Raw genomic sequence first — 16142 nt, 5'->3', positions numbered from 1 at the left:
GAGGTAGAAGAGTTACTGTAAGGAAAGCAACCACAATGCAAAGAAAAGTGTCATTAGGAAACAGTTGTGATACATTATTCAGCACAAGAGCTTGAAATATAATTGTCATGAGAGAATACTTTCACAGAGAGACTGGAGCACTTCCAGGAATGATGCTGGGGCTAAACATATTTCATTATGGGTCTGATCTGTCCAAGGCCATGGTGTTGTCCTTCCAGTGCCAAGAATGGCACCACACGGTTTTTGGAGGCAGATTGAGATAACAAATGTTGTGACTTTTCCACAGCAGGGCAAGGTTCACCAGTTTAGGAAAAAGTAGAGGCTGAGATCTTGGCTCTTCCTCCTAGACAAATCAATGATAGCGCTTGAAGGTCTGATAAGGGTTGCCAGCCTTCTCACACCAAGTGTCCTTGAACTGTTTCCTAATTTCAGCCTTCCCTGGGTGTTCACAGGGGTAACTTCAGCTACATGGGGCTTATCTCCCAGGCTTCTTCTGAAGAGGCAAAATTAGCTTCTCCTAAATGCAAAATGGGTTTCTCCCAAGAAAGAGCTGCATGTTGATCAGACTCCAGGTACAGACAGGAGCTCATAGGCTGGGATGCACTTGAGGCTGGGCCTGCCTTTCTGTTGTGCTGTGCAGAACAGCTCTGTGTTGTTCCTGGGTGTCCTACAGCTCTGGGGATGCCGGTTGTACGTGATGATAATAAGGACAATGCTGCTTTCAGCCTCAGTGCTTCGCCCTGCTAACGCAGCACTTGCAGGGTTAGTGTCACGGTGAGTGGAGCTTGTAGTGGTGAACACGAGGGGCTGAAGAGCTGAGCACAGCCAGTCATCCGCAGGATGCAGTGTGTCCTCACTGCTGGGGCAGTGGACTGTAGCACACCACTAACTTTTGCCTTTTTGTTTGCTGTACCCTTAGATCCTGAAGGTTTGTTTTGTGGTTTTTTAATCCACTAACTTTTGAGTTTATTTCTGCATTTCCAGAGGAAGCCATGAAGTATCACAGCGGGCCTCCAAAGAATGCATACATGGAGCAGAGCTTCCAGGGCTTGAACCCCGTCCTGAATATCCCCATCAGTGCTGCCCGCGTGGACCAGGCCAAGAGGAATGCGGGGCTCGTGGGCACCCGGCTGGAAACCTGGGTGGACTCTCTGGTCGGCAGCATCTGGTCAGCCGTGGACATCTGCAGCACCGGCCCCACTGCCTGCCCAGTCATGCAGGGCTGCGCTCAGACAGCCTGGAGCTCCCTGAGCCCGGACCCCAAATCTGAGCTGGGCCCCATGAAACCTGACGGTCGCTTGAGGTAGCATCCGGTACGCTCTCCTCCGGCATAGGTTTTTAAAAGGGAATTTAACCTTGCTCGTATGTGAATCTCGCACCAGATTTCAGAAACCTAAGGGAACATTATACTTTTTTGTTACTTATTGCAATATAATTAATTTTTTAAAAACAAAAAAAAGTTCTGACAAGGCCTTTGGCACTGCCTTCTCCATCAGCTCTGTCAGGAGCTGCTTGGTCGTCCCACAGCCTCTCTGCTGTCCAGTGGGGCCCCGGCCACACCGCACGCTGCTGCACCCGCCGCCTCTGTGGGTTTCAAAACAGTAGCAGCGAGCCATGGAGAAGGCAGTGAAGGAGCAGCTGCTAAATGTGTTTTTTAAAAATAAATTTGTCTGTACCTCTGCTGTTTCATAGGCTTTCATTATTTTGCTACCATGAATAAATCACAGCAAAATTCCCTTCTACTTACGTTTCCTGGGGAGGTTGGTTACTGCAGGCTAGAGCCTGTATGGCCGCATTACCTCACAGAACATGAAATAATTATGGTACACCCTCACTCTTTTTTTTTTTAATAATGTAATTCTGAACTCAGCTAATATCTGCTATCCTAGTTAGAGAAAACGAGCAAAAGCAAAACTTTCAGATTATTTTCAGAGATTTTTTTAGACTAATTTCATGATAAACTCTAAATGGAACCAGTGTTTTGCTATATTAGTCTTTTATGTCTCATGCAGTCAGGTTCAGGGTCTGGGTACTAAGAGTATTAATTTAAAGAACACAGAAGCATTTTGGATTTCAGCCCATTCAAATCTCCAGGTCTTTTTCTAAGACCACCAGGACCTAAGCATTTTCGCAGACTTCCAGTACAGCAAGTGTGTATGTGTAGGTTGGGGGTGGGTTGTGATGTGTCTGCTCACACCCTTTGCCGATTTTGTTCATGAGCTGTGCGGAGTTCTTTCTCAGTGGATTTGCACAGAAGCAGTAAAATGGTAGAATTGGGACGTAAACCTGCAACAACACTTTTCCTCCCTACTTTGAGTAGTGGCTAGTGAGTCTTAACACTAATTCCCTCCATCTCAGATATGCCAGCTCTTCACAAAGAAGGGTCCTTCTAGGCTTGTGCAGGGCATCTGGAAGGCTGGGCGGGATATGAGTTCCTGACCAAAGCCACGAGCTGAACGTGAGAGGAGAGCAGTGCCACATTTCTCAGTGCTTTTACTTTATTCTGTCAACAAACTACCCTTGCCTGTCTTCAGAATTTCTAGCAGGCTGCATCCTGTTTTAAATAGGCATGTTTTGCATCATTTTAAGCTGCATTTTCTACAGCAGGAAAAAAAAACTCATTTACATTCCAAGAACTTTTTAAAATGTAGGTTTTATATGCAAATTCATCTCCAACTAATGCTTTTTACGTTAGTATAAAACGTGCACTTTGTTGTTGTTGCTGTGGTAATCTCTTGTTAACAACATAACCCAAAAAGGCTATTAAAAGCTATTGGGTTAATTAGGAAAAAAATCCTGTTGATGTAGTAAAGTATCTGTTTACCCTTCTGTGTGTATGGCTAGCTTTCTGCTGATGAGAGTTAAGCGTCCACATCAGGAGGGAAATAGACCCTTAAATCATTCTATAATCACATCTCACAGAAAGGTTGAATTCCCTTTTAAACAACAGTTGCAAGATGACCGCTAACACACAGATCCCAGTGGCTTGTAGTACCTCTCTCCGTAGTATTTGGTTTAAAGCTACTTGCAGTTTGCTTTGGACTTGAAATTGCGGTGTCAGCTGTGCTGGCATTAAGGCAGAGCATTGAAATGTTTATCTGGCACAAAAATGGATGCATAGAAGGAACAATTTAGGTATTTATTATTTATGTTTTAGTCAATGACTAATTAGTAGGTGCTGCTTTTGCAGCTTGAAGATTATGTTATCTTACTAACTGAAGCTGCCTTTATTAAGAAAAGGCCTTCCTCCCCTCACACCTCCCCTTCTTTTTTTGTCTTGATTTTGACAGTCATGAGAGCCGTAGTTTTAGAAAAGCTTGTAGCAATGAGAGCTGGTTGAAATATTTCAGTCAAGATAATGTTCCAGCCTTTCAACCAGCTCTAGAGGCAAGCATGTTTAAAACCAGGGTTGCCAACAGGTTTATGTAATAGAAACACAGTGTTATTACTTATTCAGTAGGGGTTTTTTAACAGTGCTTGTTTTTAATCTAACATTCCTTCGTGAAGTTCAAATTTTCTGGGGACCTCCAATCCTCACTGTGAAATCCAGGGCTTTAGTCATACTGATGCAATGCAACTGCACAGTTCAAGCCTTGCTGATTAAATTAAGAATATCATATTTAGGGCACACAATAAAATTCATTAACAATCCTAGTCAGTGATTGTTCTCAATTAAGACTACCGGAGTAGTCGAAAATCTTCAGTCCGTCTTGCACATAAGCATATGTATAAGGGTGCGCCCACACACACGCATGCAGATAACTTGGTTTTTAAATTTGATACTTTTTTTATTCTTAAGCAGGAATGTTTTTAAGTGCTTTGTTGGTAAGTTTTCATTATTAACTAGAACAAGCAGAAGGTGGCAACAATCCTGTCTTTTGTGGTTAGAAGATCTGCCACTTTCACAATTTAAAACATAAGGTGCAAATTATTTTGTTTTAGAACAAAAAAGGGAAAGAAGACAAATGGTTGCTGATATATCTATTTACATTATATGCTAGGTTTAAAATATCTCAAAACAAAATTTATATTAGTTTATTTTCTGAAAGACAAAAAGCATCTACACAAAGAAGTTTTGCAGCAAGCTGGCAATCCCAGTGCTGCTCTTAAAACATATGAGATAAAACTGAAGAGGCTGATCCTGCAGTCCTTTCTCAGGCAAAACTTCCACAGAGTGCTACTGCTGAGTAAGGACTTCAGAGTCAAGTCCAGCATAATAAAAGGTGTGACAGTATGCTATCAGTAAATACTGTCTGTGTTTGAAGTCATCAAAGGACGAGCTGCCATGTTTGGAACATCTGGGGGCAGTGTCAAGTTTTGGACCTAAACAACAACCTCTACTATAGCTCTTAAAATGCAGACACAGATGCATAAGCTATATATGGGACACTGTGTCTGAGTTACAAAGTCCTATAGTTATGAAGAAAAACCATGGTAAGCAAGACTCTTCGCATCAGGGATCAGAGCTTGCTCCAAGCTGATGCTGTGGTAGCGCTGCTAAGACCGACGTCCTGCTTAGTGGCTTTTCTGGTTCTGAAATGGCAGGCGCTTGGAGCCTGTGATGAATATTATGTATTGTTAGAAGAGAATAACTTCACAGATCTTACATTTGGTGAAAAGGAGAATTCAGAGCAGGGACCCACAGTTCGTACAAAACAAGCAAGTTGTGCATCTTCATTTGAATGTGCAAGTGTTGTTTTCCAATCACACTGGCTAGTCCTTGCTGAACAGGACTCCAGCTGAAAGCCAGTTTTGATGAAAATCCCTTTCTGTGGGAGAGGGGTGTATTTCCATATGCACACATTTGTTCTCTGTGTGTAATGCTTGGCTCATTTAAATACCCTGCCCATGCTGCACAATAGCCATGTAACACTTCTGTGATCAATCAGTATTACACAGAAAGGGAATGTGGCAAAATGCAGAACATCTACATACGTGATTTAATGAATTATGTCCAAAGTCAGCCTTAGCATTATGCAAACCTGTTTATATGGTAATAGGAAACCTTGAGGCTAATAGAAATAGCTCAAATGACAGTTTATTTTCAGATTTGTCCGATTCTTTCTGTGATGACATTTGGACATTGAGTAGTAATATTTGTATTTTAATTTTCTGATATTCAAGGGTTTTTTATAATTGAAATTACGTCTTCATTTTTTGTGCTCTCGGCAAGCAGAGAATTTTAACAGTTCCTTCATGATAGCAAGTGTTATACAAGAAAGTCCCTCTGTATCTCTGTTGTTAAGCCTTCGTTATTGCTAAGCCTAGAGATACAGGAGTGTGCATTCGTGTGTTACAAATTGACTTTCCTTGGCTTCAGTGCACAACGCATGTACAGTTGTTTAACGCCATATTAACAGTGATCCTGCAGCACCTTCAAAAGGACCAACTAATGTGTATTCACCTTCTGTCCATCTCCTGGAGCACTAATGGCAATACTAATGAAGTCTCCATCACTCTTAGCTACAATTATAGTGAACAGAGTAGTGAAGTCAGTGAATCGGAACTGGGATTTTCTAAACCTGACCAAAGAGAGAGATGAAGGGTAAAGAAGATGATGAAACTTTGCAAAAGTTTGACACAACTGTGCTGCAACAAAACTTTGAACAAACTGGGCGCCTTCTGCACAGCAAGGCTGAGAAACGCTGATGCTGTGAGATCTCAGCTTTGACTTCCCAGATTAAAAGAAAACAAGATCCAGATTTTTATTGTGGCCAGGCAACGAGGACCAACTTTCTGTTGATTTCTCTAGTTCTCTTTCATCACAGCTGTCAGAGAACTGCCAGCTTGCCGCCGGCTATCACACCCTCCTCGTTGTCTTCCCAGATCCCAAAGCTTCGGGACTTGGCCACAGGAAACCTTGGCCAATTCCACCACTTTCCACTGAGCAGGAAGTTTTGTACTTGTGTGAGCCAAATCCCTTAGGCTTCTTCAAAAACCCTAGCTGCAAATAAGAAAAGTTTGCTTTTCAGAGCAGCCTTCAGTCAGCCCAGTACTAACACACATGAAGGAGTTGGTAAAAGTGATAGCAGTTATCTTTTCCCAATTTTCAGGCATGGGTATTTAATGTATGTAATAGTAGGTTTGGTTATTTCAGCAACAGACTAAGACCAACCTGGTAGGAAGTGGCTAGCAGTGTTTCCCACTGGCCTTTGCGCCAATCTGGTTGTGAAAAGGTAATGATCCATATGTGCTTTTATTTCAACCACTCAAGGCCCCCAGGATAGTCTTAAGAATTTATAAGACATTACATTAAACCCATATTAAATGGTAATTGAAAACATCATGTAAAAAAGTCTTTCCAGACCCTCGGGCTTCTGCTAAGACAGCTCCAGGGTCGATGCCCACAGAGAGGGTAGGAGGGCTGTAGCGTTGGAGGGGACAGGACACTGCCCTGTTAGGGGCGCAGCAGGAGTTACTGAGAGCAGGAGGACCTGCTGCAGAGCCCCTGCTGAGGGCAGTTGTTGCTGCAGCCAGGCACAGGGGAGCCAAATGTGAATTAGCGTTAAGGGCAGTGAGGAAGAATTTGTAGGGAAATACCTTTTTTCCTCTTGAAGAGTGAACAAATGCTTTGATTTGTAGCTCACTTCGAAGGTGTAGAGTAGAAGAGCCTTTGAAACGTTCACCACCACCGTCACAGTAAGGGAAAGAAGAATCAGGCTGAGAGCATTTAAAATTGAGACAACAAGATCTTACAGCCCATGGTACCCAGGACCATGGTAGCATTAGGCTGTCTCCAGTGAAGTGTGGTGTTGGCAGCAATTAACTCTCATGATGTGATACTGCAGGTACTGCGTTGATTTTGCTCCTTTATACTAACAGTAGTGTGTAGCTCACTCTCTGCTCTTTGCTTCTGCCTTGGTTACCTTCTTTTGCTCATGGGTGCTATCACAGCTGCTACCTCACTGTGTCTGCAAACACGTTTACCTGATAACAACAAAAAAAGGTACCAGAAATCTCCTTGAACTGAATGTACAATCTATGCAAATTCTCTTTCTACTTTGTTAAAACCTAGAAGTATTAATTGTAACCTTGCCAAATAAACAGCAAGATACTGTACAGGTGCCTCTGATAACAGAGTGACAATTCTAGGCGCGGTTCATTGCGCTGCATTTGTATATTGTAATGACTTGACTTGTCTTTGGTTCTGTTGTAATTAACACCCTTGACTGAGAAGATAGCAATCTCTTGCTAGGGGAGCACCTTCAGTTTGCTGGGAATATTCTGGAGGAGAATGTCTATGGCATTTCATTTTATTTTACTGCTTACATCCAAAAGAAGGCACAGACCTACTGGCCAAAATTAGGATGTTGTTTTAGATTTTCCTTGGGTAAATCCTATCAGCTTTGGATCGCTCGGTGTCTGTTCCCATTGTGGCATCCAGTGTGTTGCCCCTTAAAGAAAGCCTTACTTTCATCCTTTCTAAATGTGGCCTTAAACTGTGTTAGGAAGTTTGGTGTTCTCTGTGTCTTGCTCACTTTTTCTGTTTGTTGTGGAATGAATAAAAGGCACCTTGAGATTTCTATTATAGCTCAGTTGTGTTGCTGTCAGCTTACACTTCACAAATACAATAGAAATTGCTTACAAATGCAGTCTTTAAGGGAAGAAAATGACCTTCCCTTTGGGCAAGAGGAAGGCTCAGACGTTCATATAAACCTTAGGAAATTATGAGCTCTGTCTTTTGCAACTCAATGTAGATAAGGAAGGTTGATTTAATTACCTACAAAGTACAAACTTAATAACTTTTAATTTACCTTCAGACTGTAACAGGACAGACTGCTCTCAGCTGCACAAGACAAATTCTGGACTAATTTCACTCATTTTGACATACTGTAGTAGCATTCCTTTCTGATTTGTACTGGTAGCTGGAAGAATATATATCCTCTTAATGGCATGGTCTTAAAATCTGAAGAATGTCACCACGTGGGGCCAGATTTTGAGTGATGGTTGGGAATCTGACAGTACACTTAGAAGACAGAGGAGTCTGGTTGTTTCATCTAAGTCATAAATGCATTTCCAAATATCTGGCGTTTGGAGCTTCATCCAAAGGTTGTCAAAGTCAGCAGAAACTAAGGACTTCAGCTAAGGCTTGTATCTGTTGGGTTTCTTTAATACTTTTCTCCATGAGAACTGTCGTGTTTCAGTAGCACCAATATTCCCGGCAGGCTGCAGTGCTTTTAGGAATGCCAAATCCTATCCTGTTTTGGTATTCATACGCGGATACAACCCAAAGGCAACTGAAAAGGGTTTACATAGAAAACAAGATTTGTGAAATAAAAAATAATTAATTCGAGTTAATGAAATGATTTTTCTGACTTTGTCATTTTGGTTTTGGTTTGGGTTGATTGGATTTTTGTATTGCCTAACATAGTCCATAATAAGTTATTCCTATTCTGTCATTTTCAAAGACTGGTGGTTAATATAGTTTTAAGAAATAACTATTTTGTTATAGATCATAATATGCATAAAATTGTACAGAAATATTTTGTAAGCTATTGAATAAGAAAAAAGAAAACCATGTATATACAGCAAAGTTTAAAAAAAATTGGAAATTCAAATGGAACACACTGAAAGATGTAGATATTTTGCTATTTATTTAAAGGAGTATTTTATGAGATATTGAAATGTCTTAAATTGACCGGTAATCAAAGTTCAAAGTCAGAATGCTTTTCTTGTAGTAGAATGTGATTTTCAGCAATTATTGCACTACCCGTTTTTGCACCCTTTTGTCTTTCATTTAGCAGGAAACAATGTGCCTTAGCTGTATTCTTTGTTAATGGGAATTTGGTTTTTCTGTCCGACAAAGCAGATTTTTTTGCAGAAAAAGAAATGGATGTATTAAATACTGTATTATACCAAAAACACTGCAGTTGTATATAAATGCTTTCTGTCATACTGTGTTTTCAGATGCAGAATTTTAAAATTAAAAAAAAAAAAAAGGCTGTCTTTAAGAATAGATGTGCATCTTGTATTATTTTCAACCCCACTAATATATGTCTTTATTTAAAAGAACTTTGCTGCTTGGTGATGTTTAGGAGGAAAAATGGGACCAAGCACTACAGATCTGTGACCCCAGTGCTGACGCCAATACACTGCCCAGTCATTTCTCAGGCTCCATTTCCCAGCCATAGCAATTGTGGGGGAAACGTTCACAGAGGCCTTTCAGAAATCAATTTTTCTTGGTCAAGACAATTGCTCACAGGCACACGGTGCTAATTGCAGCCTGACAAGGGGTGCTGCCGCCAGCAGCAGTGTTGGGAGATGGGTCAGACTCTGCAGGGCTCCCAGTGCTGCCTGCACCATGGCATCCAGAGACATGTCCAAGCTTTTTAGGCCAAGTTCTCCTAGTTTTCACACTCAGATGACTGCTTTTGGGCCATATTCTCCCTGCTTTTTCCAAAGGTGTCAAGGAAAGGTAGGCAGAGGAGGCAGAAGGGATTAACGAGGAGCTTGACTTAGGTCTCTTTTCTGAAGGCCATTAACTATGAGGAGTGTTGGAGCAATTTCTTCCACCCATCCCCAAAGTGTACATCATCTCAAAAAGAAAGGACTTAGTCATGGGTTTAAGAATAAGCAGTTGGGTGCAGAAATTAGAATTAATGTCAGGGCTGGCTGGTTACAAGGACAGCAAGATATGGGTCCTTTGCCTTTACTGAAAGGATGAGCTCAGAAAGACACATTTCTTCCATAGTTCCCCCAGTGGATTATGGACCCAAACCAGCCATTGCCTAATGTTCACCCAGTATGAGCACTTACATTTATTTTCTTACGCACGGGCTCCACTCTGAGCACTGATTTCTTAGAGCTGCTTCCATAGATGTGATGGGAAAAACAGTTAAATTCTCCTACAAGTGGGTGATTGGTATCTTTAGCACCATCCTCATGATGTATTGCAGACTTGTCTCCTAGTGCTGCTTTTTGATGTGGGATGCTTGAAAAAAAAACTCCTTGACGACCTTCCAAAAGTCTCTGACACCACCAGGAATCTGAGTGACTTCTTCATGCACCCCCAAGCAGTGCTGCAGGTTCTCTTGGCAGCCAGAGCTGCTTTTGATCTTGTGTTTTCTTTTCACCTGCTGTTCAGGAATTCCACTTTTCTGGCACTTAGATGCAATGAGGTCTGTTTAAACAGAGGAGGGAACGCAGTGCTAATATTTCAGTCCTGGCACAAAGATTTTCTGTGGAGGGGAAAAAGGGGAAAAAAAAAAAAAAAAAAAAAAAAAAAAACACAACAAAACAACTGCTCTCAGTTTTGAAGCGTGGTTTTATTTATAGATGGTATAAGAAGTATGCTCCTTTTTTGCCGGCTTATTCCTCATCCAGCTGCTAATACTCATAGCGTATTAAAAAAAGCTCAACCTTTGTTTTAATTATCTCCAAATGTGTCATTGGCCGCTACTTTAAAGAAGAGGGGAAAAAAAAAATCATCAAGATCCCAGGTGTTCAAGTGTTCTGTTTTCTTTGTGGACTTCAGCTAAACTCTGCATGCTCTTTGAGGCTGCACACAAAAATCCCAATGCATCACAGAATGGTCTGACTGAGCAGTCTACAGAGTCATGCTGGCTTGAAAGACTATGTATCTCTGTCTACTTGAGATAGCGTCATCAGATTTTTGCATCTGCCATGCCTAATCTGTCTTGATCGTAATTAATATTTATAGAGTGTAGAACACAGTTAATTCACGGTAATGACACGAAACTTACTGCAGAGCAGTTTGCCAATAGGAAGGCACAGTAAACCAAGTGCCACAGGAACGAGGTATTTAATTGCCTTGACAATAGGGATTTAGTTTCAGTGCCTGGATATTTGACATTTCTTCATTTGTTACTAAAGAATCTATAGCCTATTTTCTAAAATCAGAAAATGTTAGTAATCTGAGGCTTCATAAAGGCAAACAGCTGTAAATCTTTGCTGCCTATTAATGCTTAAAAAGTGAGAGATTCATGAGGTTCTACAGTAGTTAAAAAACAAACATGGATGGCAATTTTTCATTCTTTTATGAAAGATGATCTTGGCTATTCTGGTGCAAAATCAGCACTTCAGCATGGTTTATTCCTTCACCTGACTGCCCTTGGCTGGAAGCCCTCGCCTGCAGGGCTATGAAATAGGGCAAAGCTGAGATACCAACTGCTGATCCCACCCAGCTGAGGAAGGTCAGAACCTGGCGTTGGGGAACATCGGGGGGGACCAGGTTCAGACTCCGAGTGGCCTGGCATCAATTGCCAAACCCTAGTTTGTTCTGGGCAGCTCTCAATCAAAGCGGTTTCATGCCAGGATCCTAATTTCATGGGCAAGGAGTTTCAGGTTAATTCAGGAGCCACTTTTAGGCTCTATTTGTATTTCCACTGCCTGTAAGTTATCCTAGAGCTGGTAGCACAGCTGTGATGCAGCAACCTCTTCCCAAGGTATTTTAGTATTGCACAATGTATAGCCTTCAAGTAGGAGCAGTATTTCACTTGTATAAATGAGTTAAAATAATTTACTCCTCTTAGTCTGCTTCTGTAATTGTTTTTTTTCCTTAACTAGGATTGCATAATAATAAAAGAGATTTGACTGGAAACATAAAGTACATTTTAATGCGATCTCATTTATAAAAGTCTATCACTGGATACATATGGCAAGGAAATGAAAGTATTCTTATAACAGATTAATAACCAAGATCAAATATTTCACTTTCTAATAGAGTCTGTCTATATGTGCTTTTAATTCCTTGCTAAATTTAAATTTAAAAGGGCTTTTTTTGTGCATTGAAAGCAAGCCACTGCCTGCCACGTCATCCCGATTTTCCATTACTGCTCACTGATGGTTTGCATTCATTAGCAGACAACGACTGCAGCCCTGGCCTTCAGAGGAAGAAATTACTTTTTGCCTCCAGGAAAAAAGAAGTGATGTGAGCTAATTTCCAGCAGCCTGGCCACAGTGGGACCTGCCAACCCAGGGGGCTCGGGCCCCATCCTGTGCCCATCATGGAGAGGGGATGCAGTCTGCCCATGCATTCGGAGGTGAGCCCAGGCACACTGCTGGCACTGCTGTCGTGCACACATGGAGGGGTGTGCTGCCACCCAACGCAACCTCCATGTCTCCTATCAAACACCTTTTTAAAATCTTGCTCCGAAATGCTCTTTCTTAAGACAGCTTTATAAAGAGTAACATATCAAAGCAAGGACAAGGGCCCCGCTCCCCAGGCAGGCGGCTGGTTTTGCAGGAGAGCGGCCCAGCCCTGTCCCCATGCTGCTCCTAACTATGCCAGCCAGCCCCAGCCGTGCAGAGGGCAGCATCCCTACCCCGAACAGGTGAAGGGCTTTGCCACACCTGTTTCCAGGCTGTGTTATCCAGTGCAGCTGCCATCAAAACATTTAAGTGATTTTATATACTGAACCAGGTAACGGGCTGGGGAAAGTGTAACAGGGACCCGTAGTATGGGGAGCAGTACTGCAGAGACCTTACACCTTCCAGACGATTAATGCAATGTCTGAATGTATTTAAAAGCATGCACTTTCTTTCCAAAATTCCATGTTTGGAAGCGTTTCACGCTGGTTTAGTCCTTCTTTCCATAAAGCCAACAAGTCCTTAACCCGGGGTCTGCCAGACCATCACCTTCCATTCCCCCAGTCTCTCTTTCAGGGTGCCAGCGCTCAGCTGCTTGCTGAGTCTGGGTTGCACCACAGTCCCTTTATTTTACATGGGTAGGTAAGTGCTGAATTAATTTGTTCATTCATTTAATTAACATAAATTAAACTGGTATCAATGTAAGAATGCATTGAGAATTAGCACAAACTTTATTCTTTTTTAGTAGGCCTTAGCATATGTGTGAATCAGTACCAAAGTGAATGTAATGCTGTGTATCAATTCAGTGAAATAACACTGATTTGTACCAGCTGCCTCTTGATCCAGCCTCAGAATCAGAAATTCTCCCCCCCCCCCCCCCCCATTTGACTGGCCTTGAAGATGTTATAAAACAAACTAAGAAATATCAATGGGAGACTAACACAGCAGCGACACTCCAGGTTTATTTTTAGCCCAGCTTCCGCCTGGTGCCTCTCAGCTCGTGCCCAATATGCATCACATCGAACTGAAGGAATTTGGAAGTGGCACTGCCATAAATGAACCCAGAATCTCCCAACACCCACTTTCTTGTCCTTACTAACAATAGATCAAGAGACTGCCTGTGCCAGGAAAGGGACAGTGTGACACACTCTCTTCAACTCACAGAGATTTTGGTGGGGGGAAACCCTTAAACTGTCTGTATTTGAAGTGCTGCCTGCCTCACCCTGCTCCCTGGGCACAGAAAATAAGCGATGGTCAGTTGAACACACTTAACAACATGTTTACCCTTAAAACAGGGGCAGCTGCAGAGCTGAGCTGGTCCTGCTGCCAGGAGCTTTGCAGCCCGCTGGCCCTTCCCAAATTACCTCTCTGCTGCCACGACACTTGGCTGCTTCCTGTCTTTGGGATCATTAATTACAAAAAAATAGGACAAGATGAGAAATAGTGAGGCAGGGATTTGATTCTGTATCCACACTTCAATTTTGGTACATTAGCATCTCTCAGCACATATGTGAAATGCATTTTAGAAACTCAACATTAATGATTTTCATTTTCCAGCTCTGGAGCAAGGCTGGTGCTGCCAGTGGGAACTGGTGGTGTTTCCTTCCTGGGTGCCAAGCGAGTCCTGGTGCCCAGAGAGCCCAGGCAATGCCACGTGTGAGGCAATGCCCCCAGCTGAAAGTCTGAATTAGGCATGGTAAATAAATAACTTCAAAACAAGAGCTGGCTAAGACCACGTTACAACAATATTTTTAAGTCTTAAGAATTTCCTTTTCTCTGCTCCAATCTGAATTAAAAGTGTCATTGACCCCAAATACTGTTGCTCTCACACAAGGAGGCTGCTTTTCTTTCTGTACTTGCCTAATGTTTTGGCTCGTTTGCTGGCCACCCTCAACTTCCTTTTCTCACTCTAATTCTTTTAGGATTTTTGACAGATTGAGCTGAATTGACAACAAAAAATACTATCTATTTAAATTGTATTGTAATAAGCCCTAATTTGTTGTGAAAAGCTGAGCCTGGCCCTTGTTCATGTCCATATTATATTGCAGTATAGTTTGTGTCTTCTGACACGTTCATCCACATTTTCGATGTGCCATGGTCCAGATATCCTGTTCTGAACTAAGGTGAGTTTAATGTCCAGTATAAGGTGATACAGACCTTTCGGTAAGTGGTTTTTGTCTTATCTCACCTTCCTCCAAATTGAATAATAAATTAGGCAACATCTTACTAGAAAGAGGAATGTCAAAGCCCTCATTAGTGGCTCGGCACTGAAGTGCAAGGTGGCACACACTACAGCTGCAGGCAAGGGCGCTTGGGCTCAGAGCCGCTGTTGGCCCAGAAAGCACAGTCCTGACACCAGCGAGAGGATATGGTGCACACCTTTGCACTGGTGTCTCTGAAACAGTGACAGTCCTTTGGGTGACCTTTGTGTCACATGAGAAAAACCACCAGCAAATCTCTTTCTGCTGTCTGAACGGGACTGACTGGTGGGAGACTTGTTTCACATGGGCTCTCCATTGCAAGGCAGCCTCCCAAACTTTCCTCTTACAGAAGGGCTCAAACATCCACTGTCTGACCCACGGAGCAGTGAAAACGGCACCATGAAGGCTACCATCTCCCGGTCTCATACACCCCGCCATCACCATCTCCCCTTCTCTAGAGCGACATAAAGAATTGCAACGAAATAGGTGGAAGTGGTGTGCTCATTCCCTGGCCTTTTTCCCCTAATCAGAGGGGAAAAATCTCTACTCTCTGAGAGAGTACTCTGCTGAGTGAAGTCAGCCTCTTGGATTCATACCTTGCCTTTTATAAAGCACCAATGGTCAGAAAAAATTGAAATGTTACATGTTGCATCTTACTGTTTCTTGGGAGGTAACAAAATGGTCTTTACTATGAAAGCCATTTTCATTATCTGCGCTTTCATCCAATATTAATGGCCCACCCTAGATAATTATAAATTTGGCTGGATTATAAGCACCAAACTTGCAGATGTTTGTGCATATGCAGAGCTTTACTGATGTCAGTCAGTGGTGTTATCTTGTGTAGTAAGAAGACCTCCCACCTGGGGTTTAAGAAACAGGCGTTCAGCACCGGGTGCTGAAACACATGGTTAATCACTTATAGAGGTGTGTGCTTTTTTCAGAGTCATCTCTGTTTAATTTTGATCTAAATTTTAAGCTACAGATCAGTGGATAAAGATGAAGGGTTCTGCTGTCCCAGGCCAACTGTAGGTCATGTCTACAGTTTCCTGCTGCTGTTCTATTCCTAATGATTTTCAGTGTTGCATTTATATGCCAACAAATGTGCAGTTTAAAAAACATTTTGCAAATGCAAGCCCGTGTAGTATTTCCCTCATGTACTCCACGTACAGTACTGCATCTTCGCTGCTGTCCCTGGAGGAATCTGCATTCATTTAGCTGGGCATAAATGAAACATAGAAAACTAACATTACTTATGAAGAAGCTGTGTGGGTTTAGGCAATGCTGTTTCTGCAGGTTTGTCCCATCCTGTCTTCTGTTTTTGCACTTTGAGCCTCATTCTTCTACTAACACACCAGGAGTTTTATCAAGACCTTTAATATGAGGACTCATGGGTGTAAACCCCACAGATGCCCACACTAGCCCTCCTCACTGTCAGTTGCTGGTTGACCTACAGCTTGCAACATGCAGGGAGTCCACCCATTCTCATTTGCTCAGTGCTACAACAGCCCTTCTACTTCTCCTGGTTGCAGCTTGTTACACAAATATCGAATATCCAGTTAGGCTGCCCAGCACATGGAGTGATTTGGTGTTTTTCTCATACTGGAGACACAATGGCTATTGTTAGCAGGGTGCAGCAAGCACCCTCCTGTGGCTCCTTTCTTTGGCTCTTTGCACCAGAGTCTCCCCCACCCCACCCCCGAGATACATACATTGTATCAGGTCTGACAGGAGAGTCTGGCATAAAAATCACATCTAATGAGAAATAAATGACTGGTTTTCCAAGCAATTCTTATATTCAACAGATCAACTCCTCAGGAGATTGACATCATGCTACCCCAGGTCCTATTTTGAGGTTTTGGCCCTAAAAATGTTTGCATGAAAACACCGTTGGTT

The 16142-nt window shown here is 42.4% G+C and overlaps 1 protein-coding gene across 1 annotated transcript in view; it reads left to right on the top strand.

Moving 5' to 3' along the window:
- Positions 1–7525, top strand: part of XYLT1 (xylosyltransferase 1) — a 204405-nt gene extending 196880 nt beyond the window's left edge. Inside the window, exon 11 of the mRNA XM_074840878.1 lies at positions 985–7525. Coding sequence (XP_074696979.1) covers positions 985–1307 — 323 coding nt within the window. The 3' untranslated portion in view covers positions 1308–7525. The remainder of the gene's footprint in view (positions 1–984) is intronic.
- Positions 7526–16142: the final 8617 nt, after the last annotated feature.

The sequence above is a fragment of the Strix aluco genome, chromosome 15 (genome assembly GCF_031877795.1).
Source record: "Strix aluco isolate bStrAlu1 chromosome 15, bStrAlu1.hap1, whole genome shotgun sequence".
NCBI classification, from domain to species: domain Eukaryota; kingdom Metazoa; phylum Chordata; class Aves; order Strigiformes; family Strigidae; genus Strix; species Strix aluco.
Note: the sequence above shows the minus strand (reverse complement) of the source record. Positions and strands in the feature narration are given on the sequence as shown.